The sequence below is a fragment of the Vidua chalybeata genome, chromosome 1 (assembly GCF_026979565.1).
Source record: "Vidua chalybeata isolate OUT-0048 chromosome 1, bVidCha1 merged haplotype, whole genome shotgun sequence".
Lineage (NCBI taxonomy): Eukaryota > Metazoa > Chordata > Aves > Passeriformes > Viduidae > Vidua > Vidua chalybeata.
Window position 1 is genome coordinate 63,751,726 of NC_071530.1, and position 24,838 is coordinate 63,776,563.

At 43.8% G+C, this 24,838-nt stretch overlaps 1 protein-coding gene across 2 annotated transcripts in view; it reads left to right on the top strand.

Moving 5' to 3' along the window:
- The first annotated feature begins 11,274 nt into the window (after positions 1–11,274).
- The window catches only part of JARID2 (jumonji and AT-rich interaction domain containing 2), a 211,329-nt gene continuing 197,765 nt past the window's right edge, over positions 11,275–24,838 (top strand). Inside the window, exon 1 of one of the 2 annotated variants that reach the window (XM_053967043.1) lies at positions 11,275–11,354. Coding sequence is in view for 1 of the 2 variants with exons in the window: in XM_053967034.1 (XP_053823009.1) it covers positions 12,543–12,587 (45 nt within the window). In the remaining variant the exon portion in view is untranslated. Of the gene's footprint in view, positions 11,355–12,340; positions 12,588–24,838 lie in introns of those variants that run through there. The other variant, XM_053967034.1, reaches the window with a different exon arrangement.

Consider the following 24,838-nt stretch of genomic DNA (forward strand, 5'->3'; position numbering starts at 1 on the left):
ACGACCCCTTCACTGTCAGCAGAGAAATGTAAAAGATGGCAATGAACATTTGTATGTAAGAAAATTTACATGGCTGTGGGGCAGGATGCCGGGATGATCAAAAAGCAAAGAAAATACTAAATACTTAAAACACTTCACCATGAAATCATTTTCTTCCCTTTCTCCCACCCTCCCCCCCATGTTAAATCAGGTAGAAAAGTGTGATAATATTAAGGCTTAATCCAATTTAAATAAATTATTTTCTTGTAAATGTTAAAACAATCATTACATGCATCATTTACCCCCTCTTCTGCCCATAGTCTTAAATTATGCTCCATTATATCCAGATGGAAAAAATATGCAGAAAATGTTTCTTAAATATTGGAAATTTTGTTGTTGATTATACTCAGAGGTAAAAGTCATTAAGGAGTTCTAGCAAAAAAAAAAAATCTTAAAAAGCATGATGAGATTTTGTGTAGCAAACTTAATTAAGAAATTTCTTTGCTAGGTAACCAACAATATTTTATTACAAGCTTAAGGTATAAGATCATTATAGTTCTCTGTCGTGCTTGGCAGCAAAGAAAGAACACATGCAAAGAACAATCTTGTTCCTACAATTAATTACAAATGTACAAATGAGTGATATATCAGGCCCTGTCTACACTGCACAGTCGTGCATTTATAACCATTTCACCATACACAGTTATTAAATTCATGCTTTATATCTACAGTAGCTAGATACCACATCAGAGCCATGGGTAATTATGTTTATTCATGCACAGCTACCACCAGCCAGAATAGTATGTATGTGTCAGTCCATTTTAGCAAAATCTACATCAAATAACCAGTAGTGCAGGTCTCTTCAGCTAGCTTTTTTTTCCTTTTGAAGCAGGCAGACTAGAAGCAAGATAGGAGAAGGCAAATCAGAGAAGAATAGGTGGCAAAGAGCAGGTGGTGACATCCAGCAGGCTTCAGCCATGGCCATTCTGGGTCAGTTGATATGGTGACAATCAGCCAACTCAGAATCCCTTAGTAACCCATCCTGTTTATCTCACAAATCCTTACTGTCCCAAAAAGGGTCTGCCACAGAAGAGGTGAGAAATTCTCTCCTCACCGGCAACATAAATGGCTGAGGAGGAAACAGCAGGGCACTGGGAAGCACCTGGCTGTTGGTGGGGACCTCCACCTGTGGTCTGAGGATTGCCAGTGGAAGAGCCCTGCAGGAAGGCTTCTGCAGCACAGCAACCTGCAGCACGCGGGACAATGAGCAACGGGACACCAATGAATTCTCCTCAGTAGAAAAGTCCATCCTAAACCCTCCCCTTATAAAATTTCAGTTGATCTGGCTGAGCTACTGGAGCACAGTGTGGTGCCAAGTCTGGGTGTCCAACAAGAGCAGAATACAGATAGCTAAAAGAAAACAGTTCAGAGTGTGTCCATTTAAAGACTGAGCCAAGTCACAAACCAAGCAGAAATCCCTGCTGTGACTACGAGGACACAGCACCTACACACACTTTAGACACAGATCTAACCGCATTGCTCAAGGCTTTTAACACTGATCTCACAGGCAGGATTTAAAAATCACCACTCTTGCTATTCTCTTCCAAGGCTAGCAAAGGATATTTTGCTTAACCTCAAGCCTTCCGTTCATGTTTCTCCCTAGGAACATTTGTTTCACTCAGCTGTCCAAAGTCAGTCCTAGCCAGAAAACTGAATAACATCAGTCTCACTGAGAAGTGTGTCAACAAACCCAAACCACTGCAGTTCTGAGCACATTAACTCACCAGACAGATTACTGGTTTATACAGGGAATTCCAGTCTTTGACTCACTGGTCCATAACAGTGTTCCCACGCCATTCCCTCATCCAGACAATTCCCTCATCCAGAATGGTTTGCTAAGAAAGCCTGAGATTATTTGTGTTATGTTCCATGCAGAGAAACTACAACATACAAACATATAATTATATAGTGATGAGATGCTCCAGTTCCAAGAGCCATAAATTCTGAACAAGATTAGCTTGGGTTTAAAATTCATCTTCCTAGGCTCACAAAAGAAGCCATCTCATATCCCAGATAGGCAAGTTGACATATTAGTTTATGTAACCATATGTAAGGCACCAACTTACTAGAAAGGGCTACTAGGGCTGTTGCCCACACTTTTTGTGACAGCTGCAGGTGTAATATTCTCCTGTCAACTGATGAAAGAATAGTATAGGAACTCAAGATGACAAACAGGTTTTTTTTAAATTTACTGGCAGTTTCAAAACTTTTAATTAATGAACACAACTGACTGGGTACATGCATGGTGCAAAGCTGGCTAAACTGTCTTGGCTACTAGAGGCAGACTTGGCTTTCTGCATTAATTTACTATCTCAGGTTAATTTACCTTCCAAGTGTAAACAATCATACCTTTTAGTGGTATAAATGAGCACATCCAGACCCCTCTACTTCATCAGCCAGACTGCCAAAGGCACTCAGATTGGCTTGTTCAAAGCTAGCTTTGGTGCCTCTTCAATCTGCAGTACAGATCTAACCTCTGTTTATCAGAAATGCCACAGGTGGAGCAACTCCCACATCCCTGTCCCCCCTGTAGAGATGCAGGGAGTGATGACTACAGCAGATCCATCAGAGTTCAAGTGGAAGAGGGAAGAATGAAGGTGCTGGGACACTGCCCACAAGGATCTGCAGAGCTGCCTGTGTACTTCTGATCCTGGGGAAGCAATAACCTGATAGTGCTCTATCCTGCTCTCTTGGCAATACACAGGCTTCAAAAAACATGTTTCTATTGTTACCAGATATTCACTTTAATAAACAAACTTTAATAAAACAAACAATTTAAAAGAAAGGCCAAGTCGTCTCACACAGCATTCCTCACAAGCCAGTTATGGAGAACCACTCTCCTGGGCCAATGAGCAATCTCTTCCCAGGCCAGGCGCTGAGCAGGAATGGAGCCTGCTGCAGCTGCTAGGCAGGAAGGGTTGGGCCCACTGGGGCTTTGAAATAAAACAAACAGCTTGTTTGGCAGATAGCTATTTCTTCATGGACTGGTCAGCAGGAGGGATTGTGGAAGCTGGCTGGCTGCTAGTGTGTTGCATCCACTTCAGCGAAGAAGGCAAGTATTCAGTTGTACCCAAACCCCTTAAGAATTACAGTGATGTGTGACTGGCACTTGGTTGGGCTATCTATTCTCTATTGTCGTTGTTTTTGCTGGTATTTAAAACCTAAGTCAGCTTTTACCATGACTCACTTGTACACAATATCCTTAATCTACAAACACTCAAGGATGATAATTCAGCTTTATTACCCATATTCCCTGAACCCACATTTCATAAAGCATAAGCACACTCAAGAAAGAATGATTCCTAAAATAGCCAGGCATGTACATTTCTACCTTCTCTTCAGGAAAGCAGTTCAAAAACATAGTCACTTGTAACACTTAAAATTGCTAACCTGAGCCTCTTGATAACAGCAGGCAATATCTTAAGAAACAGCTGGGGTTTTATCTTAGCCTCTCACACCAAGTTACTACATACCATCAACCCTGCTTACACAGGCACTGAACTGACAGAAGACATGGCATGAGCCAAACAAGGCACAAATTCCATTTCACATCAGCAGAAGACTGAAACTACACCTCCAAAGCCAGCACATATTATAAATTCAATAAAAACAGAGACCACCACTGAAGTTATTAAACTGTATATAAAGAAGTATATATACCCCAGTTTTTGGGCAATAAAAGCTATTCCTAAGAACAAGCAAGATGTTCTCATACTTCATTTCCTACACTTTGCTTAATGATTTAATAGCGTTGACTCTGTGCATTGTGGGGGTACCTGAAAAACTGGTCAAAAATCAAAAGCAATTGAGAGCACCCAGCACTCTCTAGGATCAGGCCTTTTCTATACTGTTACTGAGTGGTCTGATAACCTTCCTTATGACTACAGCAACTTGCTGCTTCTGCCTTTTCAGTAGGAGCCATCACTCTGTGTGTTACTCAATTAGTTACAAACATGGCCTTTTATTAAAAGCACAGCTTCCACCATGCTCAAAATTAATTCTACTTGGCGATTATACAAATGATGTTTCAAACATCTGAAATTTACAGTCAGTTACAAGGCAAAATGATGGCTAATTTTTGGCTAGTAAATCGGACGCCAGCAGCACAGACCCTGCCAGCACTGGAGCCAAACTCAACGCCTGATTCACCACTTTTCCATGCTATTCATTGGCTGGAATCATCTCTGGGCAATTGAGCTGGGTGTTTTTCCCAACAGGAAAACTGAGTGTGTCCTGTGCTTGGGAGGAGCATGAATACCATGCAGATGGGCTTCAGCATGCAGCATCTCATCTCAGAGCCCTATGTGGAGCCCTCTCTCTCTTTGCAAATTAAGCCCTGGAAGACAGGCTCTGCCCAGACAGCTGATGTGCAGACAGGAAAAGCAGACATGCAAATAACAGATTTATGGAATGGTACTGGCTGAACTAGGAGTCTTTAGAGCCTCTGGTCCACCCTGGAACACCAAAACCTCTGCTGCCTCTTCCCTTCCTCCCACAAAATCACTGGATTCAACTTCTACAGCAAAACCAGCCTTTGCCCCTTTCCATCTATCTACTCCCTGCTCTGTTCCCCAGTCCTTCTTCCTTCTCACAACCTACCTACTTCTGCACTCCAGTCCCACCATCTACTTTCTCCTCTCAATTCTTCCCCCATTCCCATGCCACTTTTCACCAATGAAATACTGACAAGGCAGTCATCTTTTCCTCCCCTGCTCCAGCACTGCCCCATGTGTCTTTTGGCCACAGAGAGGATCTCCCCTTGGCCATCAATATTGTCCTCTGATCATAACTTTGAGAGTATTAGTCCCACAAGCCTAATCTTCCGCATGGATCAGAGTAAGCATCATAAGGCTGAGGGAGAGAAGGGGGAAGAAAGACAGGCTTTCAAATGAGCACAGAGAAGTAAGAAGAAGAGGAGGAAGAGGGATGGAGTGCTTCTCTCCACCCCCTCTTCCTTTCACTAAGACACTCCTGTTCCCCTTGTTCCTCTTAGAGCTCTTATCTCCATGTAAAAGTCTCTTACTTCAATTTATTGAAATGGTTTAAACTACTAACTCAACTACAAGAGTTTACATTCAAGCAAAATTAGAGTTTATGCAGCAACTTACACTGAAACAAAATCAGAAGTTCATACCAATTTTACAATTTTTGTTCAAGCTTGTGTACTTCTGAGGATTTTGTTCCAGCTTCTGTGCCTCAGGGGTTACTGTCCCACAATGCGACATCTCAACAGCTGTGGGGCAACTGAGCAAACTGCAGTAAATGCTGAACAATGTGACAAGGACAAGCAACCTTACATTGCTAGCTGTAAAAAGGAGTGAAATAAAATTCAAAGAAAAGAAAAGCTGACAAAGTACTAAAGTAGTAAATTCAATAGAGAAAAGGCAGACAAAGAGCCAAATGAAGAGATTTGTGGTGCTTTTTCTGTGGTGCTTGCTTCCAGAACATCATGACAGTCCACAAGGGATATGTTTCCATCAGTTCTGTGTGCTAAAGGAATGTATTAATTCTATTTTACAGTCTGTAAACTGAGGCAGAAAATAAGATCTGAAGAGCCTCAAAATACCTAAAATCCAGGTCTTGCTAGCATTAAGCACTGCATATTCTGTGTTCAAATGATACAGCTTCAAGCAGCCTTTGGTGCAGATGCACATGAGTAGTCCTAAGAGGACCCATAAAATGATGAACGATGCAAGAGCTACAACAGGAACACTTTAGCAACCATAGACATATTTATTTCCCCATCTCCTCTTCTACGTTTTCAAGTGGGAGAACAAAGTATCCTGCACACTAGGAGATTTGGATCCAAGAGCTATGATAGTCACAAGCCACAACTCAACACCCACCTGACAACTGTAGCTATTTATGTACAAATTAGTAGTGCTGACCTGGCCACTATTAAAAGATTGATGTAAATGGCTTACCCAGCATCACACTCCTTGGCAGAGGATCAACTTCTCCAAAGCAACATTCAGCTGCCTTAACAATGAGATTATGTCTTCCCTTCTTACACTCACAGGAACACAGGAGGGTAAGAGTTCAAGACACAACACTCTCTCTCCTTCAGCATGTACTCTAATTCATCCCCAGAGTAGACTCACTTAATGCACAAATAAAACCCAATCATTCTATGGGGGGGTGGGGGGTGGGTGGGAAATATATGTAATCTATTTTAAGATTATTACAAAACAATATATAGATGTATGGATAGAATTAATACTGCATAAGCATTTCCCCAGTTCTGGCATTTCGTGATTTTTGAGTGCTTAACTTAGCCACTTTAATATCCTTTTACTCTGACCATCTGTGTAATGTCTGCCTGCATGTGCATGTATGGTCGCTTCAAGGATCCTGGAGATGCCAGGCACCATGTCTCAATTACCCAGAGGACTTTAAATCATGTGCATAAATCCATGGTGCATGAATCCACCCTCTGTGCATATGATGTAGAATCTACTACACGTGTAGAGCCTAAGAGCATGCTGGAAGCTGCCTGTTGGGAAACCCTTAGACCCAGATGCAGAGGCAACACCTTGCATGTTCACCAGCTCTCTGTGTTGCATGGTCATTATGTTTGCATTTTATGTAAATATTTAACAAACACGTATATTTAACCAATAAAAAAGGTTGGGGGAAAGTGGCCAAACTGATTACTGGTAACTGGCTACTTGTATCTCTATTTCCCCATGGGAACAAATAAAAGAAGGTTCCACTTCCCTCTTCACCAAGGGATTCATACACTGCAGTAGCTGGTTTTCTCTTAAATAAGTATTGCAATGCTATTTTTAATATTCTACTCCAATATTACTGCAATGTGTTATAGAGCTTTAAAGACCAAAGCAAAACAATAAGGCAGACTATGAACACAGGACAGCTAGGATGTAAAGCATGACAGGAAGTGGAGGGGAACCCCAATTAGGAAATGTGGAAACCAGAATGTTGGGACTAGGCATCAACTCAAGCCAGTGGCAAGGGATCGATAGGCAGAGGCCTCTCTCTGATGGCCTCCACATCCTTTTTAGTTGCTATAAGGAAGAGCTGTCTGCCTGTGGTAAAGTTCTATCTTCTCAAACATGAAACAAAATATGCTATACATAAATGCTATCATTGTTTGTTGCATAAAAAGCTACTCTGTAGGAATGTGTACTGATTTGACAAAGCTGGGGGTCCACTTTTAAAGTCTCTTCACCTACTCCACCAAGCTTCCAAGAAGCGATTTAAACCTCAAAAAAAAAAAAAAAAACCTGAGAATTCCCCACACATCTCTGCACATGGCCAACCAGATTCTAGGGCTAGAAGCAAGTTCTGTCTTTAGCAGCAAAAAGCTACCAACCCTCTCTCACTCTCATCCTTCTCAACATAAAAAACATTTTGCTTTTATCCACACAAGATATAAGGTCTCAGAATTCAAAGCTGCATCACTTTCAATTGCAGAAAACCTGTTCAACACTAGAGAATTCAATCTTGTCTTTTCTGAGGCATAATTCAGGTAAATATGAGTTAAAAAAAAGGTATCCAGAAGTGATCCTTATGAACTGGTAAGCAGCCATCTGCTCACAAAGAATCACAACCTGCCCCCAGGACAAGGCTCCTTTATGGCCGAACTTGTCTGGCATCACGCCCTTTGTTTGCTGACTGGTGAATTGTGAATTGTGGCTCATGAATTCACCCCATGCCTTCCCTGTACTGCTAGTGCCTATTGTTTTATCTGTTTGGCCAATAAGAAGAGATAAGAACCAAAAAACTTTGAGAATTATATAATTTTCCTTATGAACTACATGTTGTTTTTTATTAATTTTGACCTGTTTTGGCCAGCACCCATGGCAGGACCTTCCACATTAACTTACTAAAACTTTTGCCCCAGAATTCTGAGGACACCACAAACCAATCTGCACATACATCTGCCTTCCAAGTCCAAAAGTGCCAAAAGCAGTAGTCCCTAATTAAAAAAAAAAAAAAAAAGAAATACAGTCATAGGTAAGTCAGCCATGATGAATGTTCTTTTCCTATAACCTCAGAGGGATTTTATCTTCATTGAGATGTGAACTAGGCAAATATTATGAAAACTCTAGTAGCTGGAGAGGTATCACCAAGGTTCCTTTTGAATGAAGTTTCCTTTTAGTTTTCACTGAATTGTGTGCTGGAAAGTTATATGCTAGAAAGTGACCATGTTTCACCTCTTGCTCAGAGATAACTGCACCTAGGATGCTTAGTATGCACAAGTCCAAATGAACAATGTATAAAATGTGTTATGCTCGTGCAAAGAAATATTCCACAATATCCTCACCCCCCCAAAAAACCAATCCTAAACAAACCATGCAAACCAAGAAATCCCCCTTCCCACCCAAAACAAAAAACCCCAACAAACCCAAAGAAACAAAAAAATCCCCAAAATTTTTTGTACAATAGTATTATACTCAGACCACTGAGGTTATTGGAAAGGTTGACACTGGACAGTGACTAAAAACTAGTTGTAGAAGACAAATCCAGTTTGGTAGCTCCTTTGCAAATGTCTGTCATTCCTGTAAAAATATTATTTACAATGAAAAAATGAATGAGATGGAAATAAGGAAAAAAAGGAACAAGGAATCTCTATCCTGCTAACAGTAGTCACGTCTCAAAAATCTTCAAGCAGAGTTATAGTTGGAAGTGACCATGATGAAAATCACAATGAAACTAGAAAAAAAGTGATCAAATGTAATTGCAAACACTGACGTCAATAGCACTTAGCCTATGATACTAAGTGCTATTGTCCCAGCATTTAATTAATTTTGTAAATCAGTCCAGCGTCAGTATTTAAAAGGTCAGTCCCCAAAATGTACACAGGCTAGAACTGAAAGGCAAGACCCACGGCAGATACATGATACCCAGCATGTGCACAATACAATGCTCTGTGTAACAGAACACAAATGTAAATAGAGCCACGGATCTATGGGAAAGGTTTCTGCCACCCAGCCTCGAGAAGAAAATTCATTAGTTTGCATTGACAGTAAGCTCTTGTTCAACACATGGCACAAAAGCCAGTAGCAAACATAGCAACACCGAGACTTTTAAGACTACTCAGGAAGTAATCTCCGAAGTAAGGGGTGGGGGAATAGATGGGTTTGCTACCTTATGCCATCTGAGAAAAGCCAGGTAGGTGTTTCAATGAAAACCTTTTGCTCAATTGTTGACTCAGAAATACATGAATAGCTATCTTTGTGTCTTCTGGCTTTCCAAAATGTCTCCTGGACAAGCACACACTCATTGCTACTAATTGAAGAAAAGCCAAGACAAAAGCATTTTCTTCCAAGGATGTCCCAGACCTTCATGCTACATAAACACCTTAATAAAAATAAGTGAGGGCAGGAAGTTAAACAGTCCTATGAGCAATATGTGTATTTCCAATTTCAAGGAACAAAAACCTCACCTTAAACTCACTCTTAAGAAGGAATCTATATTGTCCTATAACAGAAGGTTTCAAAAGACTAACCTGATCACAAGTAGTATTATCATAAAAGTTTGGTATTGGATAAGGCCAAGCACAGACCATTTTATACCCAAATTTTTATTAAACAAGATTAGGAAAAGAGTTCTGAAATAATTAGCAATAAACATGAAGAAGTTAAGGGAAACTAGAGAAATTATGAGATAATTTTATTTATTCTATGTAGCATCTTAAGCATTATTTGCATTGTATTTCTAAGATACAGGGAGAACACAATGGTCACTTATTTACATAAGCAAGGAAGGATGGTCTCATGGTGAAGACTCAAGGCTAGGTACTAGTGAGTGAGGTTCTGGCAAGTTGTGTGTCCTGTTCTCCTGTCTTTGAACACTGCCACTCAAGAGTCTTGCACAAAAATTTTCAATCCTATGGGGCAGATATAATATGCTCCAGAAGGGAACTGAACATAAAAACTGCATGTGGAAGACAGTGTAAAGCCCCTAAAGCATCACCCAAGTGTAGCCATTAGCATAAAAGTACACCAGCTCATAGTTCATGGTGAGGGTGAGTCCTACAGCAAAGCACAAACACAAACTGGGTACAGTGATACCTCACACCAAGGGAGATCATTAATGACTCTCTTTCCTCCCTTTCCCTAGAGGAGATGTAATTACAGAATCATAGAATATTAGGGGTCGGAAGCAGCCTTAAAGATCACCTAGTTATAGCTCCCGCTGTCCTGGGAAAGGACATTTCCCACTAGATCAGGATGCTCAAAGGCCTTCTCCAACCTGGCTTTGAAAAATATGGAGTCTCCACAGAACATTTTCTTTTCTAGGCTGAACAGCCCCAAACATTCCCAGCCTGTCTTCCCTGTAGGGAAGATGCTTTAGTCCCCTTACCAACTTTGTGACCCTCCTCTCTGCTTGCTCCAGCACCTTAACCCACCATTAAGAAACTGCTGGGCTTTTGGTGAAGGAGGACATTCCACTTCCATAACAGTTTAATTTTTGTTTTAATGAAAGAAAAGATGCATTTGAAATTAATCGAGAATTGGAACTTGGAGATTTCGGGCCGACACCGGGTCCAGCGGCAGAGCCCGCCGGGGATGGGCAGCAGGCACTGGCCAGCCCCGGCACTAGCCCCGGGCGAGGCCTGGCCGCTGCTCCTGGGAAGCGGGATTGAAAAGCACACCTCCCTCCTCTATATAACAGAAAGGTTATTCCCGGGCGCGCCGGGCCATCGGCCTGGGTCCCACGGGGCAGCCCCGGCGCGACCTCGGACACCTTGGAGACACCGAGCGGGCCTCGCACGGCGCAGCTCAGCCCGCAGCGTGTCCCGAGCTGACACCGCCCGCCCGGCAGGCAGACAGTCCGTCCGTCCGTCTGTCCGGCAGACCCAGACCGCCGCCTCCTCGGCGGTCGCAGCACACAGACACGAAGTTTTCGGGCCGCCACTTCGCAGCCCAACCCAGACACATTAATCCCCGCGCTCTCCCTGCAGCCTCCCGCGGCGCCTGCCTGCCTCCCAACTCCCTGTCAGCGATGCCCAATAAACTTCCCCTCGCCCTTCTCCTCCTCCCTCTCCTGTCGTACCTCTCCCCCGCCCTCTGCCCCCCGGCCCCCCGCCTCTACCACCGAGCGCCGCGGAGGGGGGAAAGTTGGGGGAGACAAGCGGGAGGGGAACCAACGGGGAGGGGGAGGGGGGTTGGGGAAGGACGAGCGTGGCGAAAGGGTTTCCTTGCCCACAGCCAATCGGCCGCTGGGCGCGCGGCGCACGCCGGGAGGTGTAGTTCTCCGCCGTTCGCCATTTTGTGGCGAGAGAACTACAACTTTCCCCACGAGCAAGGACAATTCTTGGGGCCTGCGCGGCCAAACGTGACTTTCAGGTGCTGCCAGCGCGGCGGGCCCCCTGTGCGTGTCGAAGCCGGGGGAGGCGCGGCGGGCGCAAGGACGGAGCGGAAGGACAGCCCTTGGCAGGCGGGAGGAGAGAGGAGGCTGCAGCGGGGCGGGGAGGGGGGCAGGGCACGGCGACAGAGCGTGCTGCGCTCTTGAGGGACCGTCGTCAAATTCCCCGCTCGGGTTTCGGCGTAGGGCTCGCGGCGACCTTGGCTGCCGGGTGGCCACGCTTAAATGCCGAAAGAAGGGAGGTGGGAAGAGGGGTGGGGGGTGGGAGAGGGAAGCGCATGACGCTTGACCCGCATGGAGTGTTTGGCGAGGCCTGTTGCATGCGCTGAGCGCGGCGAAGGGCCGGGCGCTGCGGTTGCTGCCCCGGTTGGGAATTAAGGGCGAGCCCTAGCCGGTGTATGCATGTATGTGTGTGTGCCGTGTGTCCGTGTGTGTATATATATACACACGCATACATATATATATATATATATACACACACACATACACGCGCGCGCGCACACGCACGCACGCAGACATAGATATTAACAACAGAGGAGGGGAAAAAAAAAAAAAAAGAGCCAGGTCCATTTAAAGTTGCTGGCGGAGAGCTATTCTCATTGGTTGGGGGGGAGCTGGAGGAGCGGAGACACACACGGTGCGTGCAGCCCTCGCTGCCGCCGCCGCTGCTGCCGCCGGAGCCGCCGCCGCTGCTGGAGTTGTCCCTGCCGCTTTCCCTGCTGCAGCGGCACAAACGTGACTTCCAACGTCCCGATTATTTATCTTCTCCTCCCGGCCCCTTTCCTCCTCCAAGATGTAACTACAGCTCTGACACTAAGGACCTGCAGATCGCTTAGGCGGCTTGAGAAAGAGAAAAGGGGATATCAAGGGCGTCGTTTTTTGTGTTTAGGGGGAATTTTTCCATTATAATGCTTCACTAAAGTGATTTTTTTTTTTGTTTCCTTCGCATTCGTCTTTTTTTTTTTTTTTTTTCCTTTCGTCCCCCATTTCTCGGATTTATTGCTAGGAGAATCACATTGTGAGGAAAGAAAGTCGGATTACAAGATACCACTACAAACAACCCCCTCCCCCCTGGATTTTTTCGGTATTTTTAAATTTTTTTTTTAATTGTCTCGGCTTTAATTCATGAAGCAATTGTCCCCTTTTGCAATCAGAATTTGGATACCAGAATGAGCAAAGAAAGACCCAAGAGGAATATAATTCAAAAGAAATACGTAAGTGGTCATAACATACATCGTTTGACTCCCAGTTTTAGGAAATGGCAGTGAATGTCAAGTTTATAGCTAATCTTGCAGCTCTAAGGCTTTGGGAACAAATGTGATGCTGAATTTGATTTTTCTGTGGTGTGGTGGGGGAGTTTCAGAGGCCCCTTTTAATGGGGAAGCCTGCTATCCAGTTCGGTTACAAAACCAGATTTGTGTAGCGATTCCTCTAGTGAATAAATGTATTGACCTCAAATGACACAATCATAATCTAGTTTTAGATGAAACGCGAGGAGCTGGGGGGGCTGCCACGATAGTGTCACCGAACTGCATTTTCAAGCGGTTTTCTTAATTCTGTGCTTTTGCATGCTAAAATAGGTTTGTTGTTGTTTTTTTGGGTTGGTGGTTTTTTTTGTTGGGATTGTTTTTTTGGTGTTTTTTTTTTTTCTTTTTTTTTTTTTTTTTTTTTTTTTTTAATTATCTACGTGTGTTTATCCCCGTCTGGTGAAGCGGCGGCGGTGGTTGTTGGAAGCCCTTTAAGTTGAAACCGAGTGTCTGGTTATGGCGAGCTGGTTTCTCCAGTACCACATCCCCTTCTCCTGTGTGCGATCCTCGGCTGCTCTGCCTTGCGATAGACACCGGAGCAGCCGGGGATCGCCTTACGGGCAGCGCGTTCCTCGGGATTGACTGAAATAATGAGGAAAATGGCTCGGTGCTGTTTTAAAAATAATTCATTATGATGGCTCGAAAATTTGGGCTAATCCAACGCAGCCTGGGCTGTATTTCTGCCTCTCTTTATTCAGCCGCTTAACCAATCCCTCCTAATTGTCTAATCCTTTAAACATATAAATGTGGATGGGTAGTTGGATTTTTGTTCGTGCTCCAGTTACGTTTTGATTGGCACAGGACAGTTTTTCCTTACATTTGGAAAAGCGGAGGGGATTACCCATATATGCAGTAGAGCGAATAATGATTTTTATCTCCATGTTTAAACAAAAAACCACAACACCAAATTTTGGGGGGCGGATTTTGGGGGAAATATATATAAATCTTCGCTTTTGGGTGTGTTTGAAGCGAGGCTTTAAAAGTTGTAGTTTATATCGCGTCTTGTCGTCTGCGCCGATTTCTTTCAGCGGAGGGTTGTCCCTTGGCAAGGAGGGTGACCTTCGGGACACTTTGCCTCGGTATTCTATAGATTTGGTAAAAACTGCAGTTGACTCCAGCTGACTGCCGCTATCGATTGCCCGCCCCGCTGCAACGCTGGCCGGGGGAGGTGGTGGAACGATGTGTGTGTGGTTTTGGGGATGAAGAGGAGGGGGGGCCTGCGGGCTATGTCGAAGCTGGCCCCCCTCCTCCTTTTCACCCCCCCCTCCACACCCCCCTAAATTTCCGAATTAAAATACATCCGCATTGCAGAGGAGAGGGGAGCCCGGGGCCGGCGACTTTAAAGTATGGCATCGAAACGGGAACGGCGGGTGGAAAGTCTGGCGAAACACGCGAGGCGTCCACGTTTCCCAGGCAGGCAGACAAAAGCGGGGTGGGGGGGGGGGGGAAGGAAACCGCGGTGTTATTAATTAAAGAAGGGGGGGCGAGAGGAAAAGGAGGAGAGATCACCCCAAAGCCCGGCTCCCCCCGGGGCGAACAATGCGGCGCCGCTCCCGCACCGCCTGGCAGGGGCCGAGAGCGCGACTCCCGGGGGAGGAAGGCAGGAGAGACGAGGGCGGACAATGTGCAGGGGTGCTGGCTCTCCCGCTCACAACTTCGCGGCGGCGCTTTTATTTAACCCCTCTCCCCCCTCTCCTCTTCCCCCCCCCCCCCCCCCAGCCCCTCCCCATTTTCGTTTTTTGCAGGGGGCGGCGGTGCCGGCGGGGCGCGCTGGCGGCGGCAGCGGCAGCAACAGGTTGCCGGGGCTGTGACGGAGCCCGCGGGCCGCCGGCCACGCCGCCGCCCGGCCAGGTTCGCCCCGTTCCCCGTGACGTCACAAAGGGACGGGCCTGCGCGCCGCGGAACCTTCGGCGCCCCCCCGGCACTGCGCCCCCCCCGCCCTTCCGTGACGTCAGAGCCGAGGCGGGGCGGGGGCGGGAGGAGCCCCCGGGGCAGCGCTCGGCGGCGCCGCGGGGGAGGGAGGCAGGGACGGAGCGAGGGGGCGGCCCGGGCCAGGTGAGCAGGTGCGGGGCCGCCCTGCCGCCTTCGGGGTGGGAGGAGAGCGCCGGTCACGTCGCCTTGTGGCGACACGCGTGTTGGCACGTCTCCTGCCCGTGACCTTCGGGTGCTACGGCAGCCCGGCGGAGCGCGCCGCCGCCGCCTCCTCCTCCTCCTCCTCGCCGGTGCCAGCACAAGCTTCGCCTGCACCTGGAACAATGCTCCCGGTGTCGGGCCCTGTTGCCCACTTCCGAGTCCCTGGTTCCCTTAGGCCGGAGGTGATGCACTGCCGTGAGGAGCGAGGGCAGAGCTGCCGCACGGGCACCAAGTTCGTGGCCCCACTCCTGTCATGTCAGTGCTGGTTGTCACAGAATCATAGAATCACAGAACGGTTTGGGCTGGAAGGGGACCTTGAAGATCACCTAGTTCCAACCCCCTGCCGTGGGCAGGGACACCCTCCACTAGATCAGGTTGCTCAGAGCCCCATCCAACCTCTGCTTAGATTGGCCTAGTGTCAGGAGTGGAGCCTGTTCAGGCTGCTGCTTCTGGTATTTTTTCTTTTCAGTATTTGCGGAATGAATTCTGAAAACAAGAAGGTAGTGAGAACAATGGAGTGAAGCCTCTGTGTTGTGGGTTGCCGTCTTAGGGCTAGGTGCTAGGCTCCCTGCTCCGTAAGTGCTCTCAATTGAAAGTTCTCTTAAACTTAGGGAGGGAGTGTTATCTTTTGCGATTGGTAACCCAGGAATGAGGAAATCCGTGTATGCATCTTTTCTTCCTGTGGTTTAAAAACGCTATCACTTAATTTTTAAAAGATCCATGGCTGACTCATACAACTCTTTCTTCTCACTTTACCCTCCTCCTTCTCAAACATCTTTACATATCAAATATTGCCTTTTGGCTCCAGCCTCACAAAACTGACAGCTTTGTAAAGCATCCACCAAGAAGCCAGACTGCGTTCAGTATGCGTTTGGAATTAATAGTTCTTGATTCAAAAGCTTTGATGTCTTGAATGTAATTTCACAGGTGCGTTTTTCTGACCATTTTTGTGGTGCTCGAATAGCAAATCATCTGTTCTTGCTAGCTTAAGTCTCAGAGTATCAGACTTGGATTACCGCCTTAAAATACCTGCACGCTTCTGCCACGGTAGCAGATGGTGAAGTATAATTAAGGGGTAATGTCGCTACTGTCACCTCGTGTGATTTGTTTCCTTGTCCTTGCAGAAGTAAAAGTGCTGTAGTCTGCCATGAGGTGACACGCTTCACCTACGGATGGCCTGGTAAGCCCCTCAGACAGCCAGCAAGGCCTGGCCAGGATTAGCATGCTGCAGACATCTGAGAGCTCCTGTGCCTGCTGCAGCCTTTGATACAAGACTCTTTATTTGAGTGTGCTTCATGTGGGCTCAGGGGGTTTTGGGGAGGATGATAACTCTGCAGCGCCACCACCTTCTTCTGCATCGTGGGCATTTGTGCAGGAGCCTGACCCTGGGCACTCCAGGGCTTCATCTGGAGCCTCCTGCCCTGCTTCTTTTCCTGTGAGTGGTTGCCATTCCTTTCCCCCATCCCCACAACTGATGACAGGCTCTAAGTTTGACCACTTCCTACAAGAAATAATGTAAATAGGCTGCTGGCAGCAGAGATAGTATTCAGTGTGAGTTGCATATTCGTTCTCATCACCTTTTGGGGCTTTTTTCTGTTGAGTCTATTTCACACTTGCAATAACAATTCCAGCAGCATAGCTGCTCAAGTCTTTCTTTTCCTGTAGGAAAAACTTAAACATGCTAGCTGCACTCGAGAGCTACTTTTGGGTTCCTCTTAACCTTCTTCTGGTCTCTTGAAACTACAGCATTATGTTGTAAGTGGCTATAGGATAGTACATAAGTAGAAACTAATAATTAAAATACTTCTTTTCTTTAAATGAATGTTTGGCTATCAACAGATGCTTTGCCCTGAGATACTAATAGACTCCTGCTCACTCTGATGGTTTGCAAGCCAGGAGCAGTAAGATGCTGCCCAGAGTGAATTAGAGTGAATCAAGGCCCCTGTGAAGAGTTTCTAATGTTCATTAAGCACTTTCACCTTCTCTTGTGAGGCCTACTAAGCCAGCATTAAAAACATATTACCCCTTCCTTTTCTGCAGTAGTAGCAAATGTTATGCATATGCTAAAGTGTGGTATAAACGTCAGCTGATTCTGTAAGGCAGTAGCGTTCCCTCCATTTTATTGTTTGATGAAAAAGTAAGAAGTCTAAATTACTTGCCTGAAGCTACATGCTGTAACAGCGGCAGAGTTGGAACTAATCTGTATTTCTGCTGCCTTCTCCAGTATTCTATCCTGTAGCTTACAGGCTATTGCTACAAGGCATGGCATCTACATTATAAGAGACTACTTTATGTAGTTTCAACTTTCTTCAAAATTTTCTCCCTCCCCAGTTACAGTCTGGACTGTTAGATTAACGTTATATTCTTAACATAATAAAACAGGCGTTTCAGTATGGATGCTTCTACTTTTTTTTAAGAGATGATCATACCCTGCAGCTGATAGAGACCAGTTGATACTGTGATGACTCAGCTGTGGGAGTATTACATAAAGTAGGTCAATTTTTAAATCTCATAGTCTGAAGCTAAAGAGAATCCGCGTTAAAATTTATGTTTTGTTTATACACATTACTGTTATTTCCTGCCTTGAACATAAGTGAAAGCTCTTGAGGAGGCAGGACATGTTTTTGGGGGTTGATTTGGGGTTTGCTTTTGCCCATTTTTATTGTATAGTGACTGAATTCAGACACCTTGACATAGGGGAAAGACCAGCTGCTTTCATTTCTAAAGTTTCCAGTTTGCAGCAGTCAAGTGAAAGAAAGGCTTTAAAGGCAATTTTAAAATAGAGAAAGGGAAAGTAGAGACACGTTTATTATTTTTTATTTCAAGCACCCAGCTTTTGTGTGATCTAGCAGATGTGGAATTTGCAGAGGAATACTCGATTCTTCAAACTCCAAATTTGCATTTAAAACATTCTGGTTTCTCCCCCTTAGTCTTTTGCATGGCTTGCTTCCTAACTATAAATGTAAACCAAGTGTAAATGATGCATTGTTTGCCTTAGTGGGCAGACAGTCTGAAAACAATAGTGCTGATGGATTTGACTGCCTCTGTGTAAGATTAACGGGATATTAAAATTCGGGTCTATTAATGCGAATTTCAGTGTTGCCAAACCTGAACTTCCCTTAAGTGTTTCCTGGTGCTGATGGCTCTAAATGTCCCTACCGCACAGGCCAAAACTTCAGCTTGACAGTTTTAAACCTGTTGTTAAGGACTTTAGAGAAAAGGGTAAAGTGTACCTGGAGTTTAATGTTCACATTGAATGATGGGACATGGTACACACGGACTTGTATTTAACCACCATTTTTTATTTAAAGCATTTTTAAGTGGTAGGAAGCCACCAGGAAACTTAAAATCTGCAAATTACTTGTAAAATTCAGGTCTAGTATGTGAGGATTACTTGGCACTGAAATGCAGATACAGGAAATAATATGATTGCCAAAATCTACTTGGTGTTCTCTTAGATCTTTGATGGGTTGGTTGTTTTGCTGGCTTATTGCTTCTGGGAGTATTGGATGCAATCCTTCTTGGTTTTTAACAGGCAGGTTTTATTTGGGACCTCTTGGTTTTCATTTGGAGGGGTGAGTTTATTTCAGTCAGTCACAAAAATGTTTCCTCAGTGAAGCAGTAGGTAGAAGGCTTAAAACCATTTGCTGTTTCACTTGCTCGGGTTTCACACTTTCCCTTGTGTAATGACATCCTGTTCTGAAGTTGTTCCTTCAGTAATCTGACAGAGGCCTGGTATTTTCAGTGTGGGCTGTGGGAAAGGAATAAACCCTTTAATTATAGCAGTGAGGTCTTGTTTGAAAATATGCTAGCTCTCCTCCCCTCTGCGTGTCCTGTCTTTTTGTCTGACTCTTCCCTATGCATAAAAGGGATCTGAAGCTGTAAAATGCTGCTGTTGAAGTTGCTCTACAAGGGTGGCTGGCCATGATGAGTGGCAAAGCTGAGCAGTGGCTGGGAGCATTGCCACACTGAGCACTGTGTCTCCAGGCTCGGGATCATGGCTCCTTGGTCTGTGAGCAGACGGATGCTGGGAGTGCACCCCATCTGCTCCCGTGCCAAGTTTATTGGCTTAATTTATGCTTCTGCAGGAAGCCATTTGGAGTGACCAGCCTAGCTGAGCACGAAAGCAGGGAAAGAGGCACAGGTGGAAATCATTGTTTCATTGGTACACATAGAGAAGATGTAAAGCTGCTTCAGCATTTGTGCAGCAAATGTCTCACCCTGGACTATTGTTTGATGCGTCACAAACAATGTCCCCTATTTTAATCTGAGGGGCAAAAACCTCCTTTTAGTTGGCATAAAAATGGGATTCTGTGATTAAAAATACACTGAAGATGAAGCGAGAAAGCTAAACTAAGGTCTCTGTATACTTTCTGCATCTAGGTCAGACCTTTGGAGCTCGTGTAGTTTCTGGTCAGGTTCAGTTTAGTGCCTGTAGAATTGCTACAGGCAGAATTGGACATTTTGACACTGCTAAAATCAGTTCAGCAGAAATGTGATGATGCCCCCAGAAGTGTTCATAATTGCATCACTTGAGAGTCATGATTTAATGCTTTCTAAATGTCTCTCCTCTGTAATCTGCTTCGTCTTTTCTGCATGGCTTCTTGCCATCTTTTCTGCCAGGTTCTTCCCTTGATTTGCTCTGTAAAAAAGACAGCCTTGGATCTGTGACTGAGAAGAAATGCAAATAATAGGAAGTTGAGAAACTGTGGCCTGCTGCTGTACTCCGGGAGGGTTTGTGGTATTTGAGTCCCTGGTGCTCTGCTTTCAGTTCTTTAAGCTTGCCTTTCTGGTCTGACATCTTTTGGATGACGTGATAGTTGCAGGAGATTAGCGTATTTTGGCACACACACGCTATGATGACTGGCTAACGATATTTACAGCGTTCAAAAATAAACCATGGGAGCTCATTCTGACATAATCTACTAATCTTAGTTTGCACTTTGATACTGTGTTGTCTGGGCCAAGTTAGGATAACTATATATTGCAAGCAATTCATTTTTAGCTTTGCTTGCAGATGAGTGTTGAGGCAGTGCCTGCTTTTCAGTTAAAAATGATGGGAGTGAATTGGGAGAAATTATCAGCTCTTTCAACTATATGCTTATTCTGTGCCTATTTTTGAAGCAGTTCTATGTGCGTGGGTAAGGGATACATGCTCCACGATATTTCTGGATATGTTGTGTACTGGCATTTTGATTAGGTTATTTTTTTCCTTCACTGCTCACAAGAATGGGATGGTCTTCTCTGCCCTTTCCCACATTTGTATGTTATGGAAAGGACTTTCTTTTCTCTTTGAGGATTGTACTTTATTATTTTTCTGGATAACAAAAAAATCTATTACCGCCTTGGGTAAACTTTAGTCTTGTGCTAGGCATCTTGCTAGTTATGCTGCATTTGGGGGAGTCCAGCCAAGAGAGTAAGCTTTTGAGGCTCCCAGGTGGCAGGAATTCAATTTGCCCCGGACCTTGACAACTCCATATAAGCAGCTAAATTACAATATTCTAGCCACATTTTGGAATGGCCTGCATGTTTAAGAATTGCAGTGAGGAACTTGGTGATGTAAAGCCTGTGAATCAAGTCAATGGCAATGTACAAATATTTTTTCAGGTTGCTACTATTGAAGTGGACAGAAACCATGAGTCTTGGACAGGAGTCTGTTCAGTCTCTCACTCTTTGAGATGCTTATCATTATTTTTATTAGTTGTTATATTTAGCATATAGTTTCCTGTGCTGTTCTAAAACTAGGAGTCCTTATGTTCACATAGTTCATTGCATTTAGATTTTTAAGGTGCTGCAGGCTACCACCTCATGTTTATAGCTTTGTTTCTTTTTATAAGGTACCCATTAGACAGACTGAGGGTGACTTAGAGAAGGGACATGTTTCCTTCTTTCTTGGTGTTTTTATTTTATGGGTATTACTTTCAGCCACTTGGTCCTACTGTTCTTTTTGGTATGCTGAAGTTGTAAGCCAAATCTCTCAGCTGCAGCATGCATGTTAAAACCCCCAAAACACGAATTTTTGACTCTGCACATAAATGCCAGATGAATTAGCGTCTTAACTCATCTTGAGCTGAAAAACCCCAAAAATCCAACCTACTTTTGTTTTGATTTCAGCCCTAGAAAACTTGATTCAGACTTTTGAGTTCATAAAACTCAAAGCCAAGTGAAAAGAATGCTTTCTGTTACTGTTTTTTAAGTTGACTGGTAACTGAGCTGGTGTTATACGAAGTTCCTTTTTTGGGTGGGTTCCAGGTGACCAGCCTTAATTTGAGTGTATTTCACATGTGGATTACCTAGATGGACACCTGAGATGTGGTTTTCTGTTTGATAGTCATTTTTTTACCCCCTCCTGAAGTGTAGTGATAGTGATGATAGTTCTCATGGCCTGTTGCCACCTTGCAGACTGGTCAAAGCTTTTCAAACTTCAGATTAAGGTTCCCGCAGTAGCAGAAGGACTGCCTTCTTGTTACAATCTTGTTTGGGCATAGTAGAGCTTTTAATAAATTATTAGAAGAAGTACTTCTCCAACTAACTTCTGCTTTATAGCCACAACTGAAAGGTACATTCTCTGGTCTCAGAAAGCCAATGTTAATTTTTTTGTTGTAGTTATTCAGCTTATAATGGAGACATAGTAATATCACTTTGTAAGACAAGCAACTTCATGTAACTTAAAAGCTGGACTTGTGGCATGTTATAGTAACTTGTGAATTATTTATAATTTGGAAGAAATAATGGTTATCCTAATGGCAAATAATTTTGAAGCAGCTATTTTTTTTCCCAAATCTGTATTGCCTTGAACCAGTAAAAACAACAAAATAAGAAGTAGCTGTCAAGGGAAGCTGTCCTTTCCTTTTCTACTCTCTTTTTCCTGATATGGTTGGATGTCCTGTGTTCCACTTAAGTTTTTTGCCTTCAGTAACAGCATTTTGAATGTGGAGACCACAGCCTAGTGCTGTGATTCTGTGGTTAACTCTGAGCCTGCATTGCACTGGAAGAAGTGGTTCAGCCTTCCCTCTGGCTGCTTGTTCCCCTTCTGCAGGCTGAAGTGTGCCAGGTGATCGCTCCCACCTCACACTGGGGACTTTGCAGGTAAAAACTGAACTGACAAAATGTGGGTGATTTTTAATGTGGATTCATTTAATATTGCAGTTTGTGATGTAGCTGGAAAAATACTTGGTCTTGGGAAAATGTTACAGGGACACCCAGTAAAGTGACAAGGGAGGGGTAGGATTGCATCTGTTAGCAATAGAGTGAATTTAAATGGACTGCGAAATTATGACTAAATAGGAGTCAAGATACATGTTTTATTTCATAGCAAGCAAAATTAGCTGTCCTTGTCTGTTTTAAGGGTTGTTAAGATTTAGACTTCGCTGTACTGCCTTACTGCTGGAAGCATGGTGAATATTAAACAACATTGAAACAAAGTTAGGCCTCACAGGTGAAAATGAAGCTAAAGGTGTTTGTGCCCGCGATGATGGCAGTGCTATAATAATTTCCAAACTGCTAAAATCAGTTAAAATAGAATTAAAAATGTTCTTCTGTTACATGTTACGCTTGCTTAGGGAGGATTTGAACAATTTTGTATTTCAACGAGAGAAATAAAAAGAGGAAGAAAAGAAAATTAAGATAGCTGTGCTACTGGAGGCTAAGTTCCACTGTTAAATGTGGTAGAAGAACTGCTACTCTTTTTCTTTCAGCTACACACACCCATCCCATATGCAAGAGCTCTGCTGTGGAATTGAAGCCAGTGTACTGTTCTATTTTCTACATATTAGGATAAGAACCTGCTTACATAAGGGAAGTCATCCAGAGATTTCCCATGGCTTTATTTGTTTTATTTTGTACCACTGAATAATAAATTCAGATAGCTTCTCATGTTAAAACTACTCATGTCTATTGGATGTGCACACGAACTGAAGTGCTGATGTATTTTTGCCCTGGGTTCCCAAGTAGTGTGAGAAGGCCGAACTATGTCAAATCAAAAAGCTACAAAAACCAAGGCTTCCTTTAATTATAGAAACAGCAGGATGTGGCATCACATGCTTTTTTCTCACCATTGAAGCCAGCAGTGGTTGACCCTATGAATCATTCCTTCATGGTATGGTGCTTTGGCCATATCAATACAGCCAAAGAGCTGCATGTGAAATAGGGTCACTGAAATTATGAGACTTAAAGAGTAGTTATTCCCAGGCTCTTTTTTCTTCTACCTTCTCATCTTTAAGTGGTCTGGTTTCAGTGCAAGCCTACAAGACTTTTTAGTGACACAGTTAAAGGAGCAGCAAGGCACAAGGACCTCTTTGGCTTTGCTGTGGATTAAAAAGATGTGGAATTGGCGCTCTCAGTTTTGATCAAGCAAGGCACTGAAGCACGTGCCAGTCTCAAATGTATGAATACTCTTACTGACGTCAATTGAAGTACTTGGAGCTTATGAGTTAAGCACATGCCGAAGTGCTTTTCAGGGCTTGAGATTTTGTTGTTCCTGTGTAAGAGTGTGTGCAAGTATTTGCAGGCAGGAATGTTAGTTTTCTGAAAGGTTGATAGCCATTTAATGGTTTTAATGGCTTTACTAAATGTAATACTGCCTGTTTTGGGTTTTTTTTTTTCTGAAATGTTTCAGGTTTTTTTTTTTTCAGCCTCTTAATGTTTTATTTATAGGTAATAACTGTTAATTTTCTTTGCTTACTCTTCATTATAGTGTGCATGTGTGCACAGTGCTGGCATTTTTACAGTTCACTCTCCCCTATGTTCTTGTCTTCCACTTCCGTGCTTTTCTCTCTCATTTCTGTGTAATCCTGACTGAGATTCTTTATCCACTTTGTCCTTGTCTAAGGAAATCAGCTCTTATAAAGTTCCTGCCATCTCTTTGCAAGAAAGCAAAATGGACTATCATTGCAGTATTATTTTCTTTTCCCGAAGGCTGGACAGGGAGATGAGGCAAGGTTCATGCAGCTCATTTGCAGGAGCAGATCCATAGGAAACACTTTGGAAGGGGAGGGATTGTACTGTTAATACTTGTCTCTCAACCTGTGTGCAGAATTTGAGTGTTGTTTATAGAAAATACTGGCTGTGTGTTTGTTTTGCAAGGCTTAATAAACTGTTAATGCACAAATACTGTGGAAGAAAGTAGAACGTGGCTCTGTTGTTACCTTTTTACAGTCCTTTTATGAACTTTAGGGAAATCAAATCTTGCTGATGTGAGCATTCAGGGAAAGCTAATTTCATATTTCATGTACATTAAAGACTTTTATTTATACGCTATTAATATTCATGCTCTTTCAGTCAAGAGCAGCATTTTGTGACACAATTGACCAATGATAAAAGCCACTGCATAGCTTCCATTATTGAAAGGGGGTCTGCAGTCTTCTTTGTTTGAGTATGATCTCCCAAAATAACTAATGATGGTCAGATTTCTTGCAACCTGGGTGACAGACTTAAAAATATATATATATATACAAATATATATATATATATATATATATATATATATATGATTTCTGGACCCTGTTGCTTTGGAGAGCAGGAATATGATTTGAAATATGCTATGAAAAATATGGTATCCTAAAGTCTTCTGGGTAATATAATTTCTTGATCTCATACTTAGTATTTCATTACATACTACTTGAGCTGGCTCCTGTGAAAGCTGGTTATCTATGGTGCAAAAGATGGAAATGTGTTTGTCATGTAAGCAATTATGTGTGTCCCCATATCTTCCCCCCCCCCCAGCATATTTTTTTATATACTTGTTGATTCCTTTTCCTTTCTTGATGTTTATTGATTACAGTCTACAAGCATGACTGCAGCTTCATCTTGGGCTTTGTTGGGAGCAGGAGTACATTCAGCTCTGGAGAGCTAACCTGCCCTCCAGCACAGTTCATGAAACCAAGGCTAGTATAATGTCAGAAAAATGGCCAAAATATTTTTCAGTGCTTGGAGTCCTGCTCATGTGGTGGAGGGCTTGCCCTGAGTTCCTGGTCCTGAGGTCCTACCACTGTCCCTGTCTTTAGCCATCTTTGTGGTACTTTTGC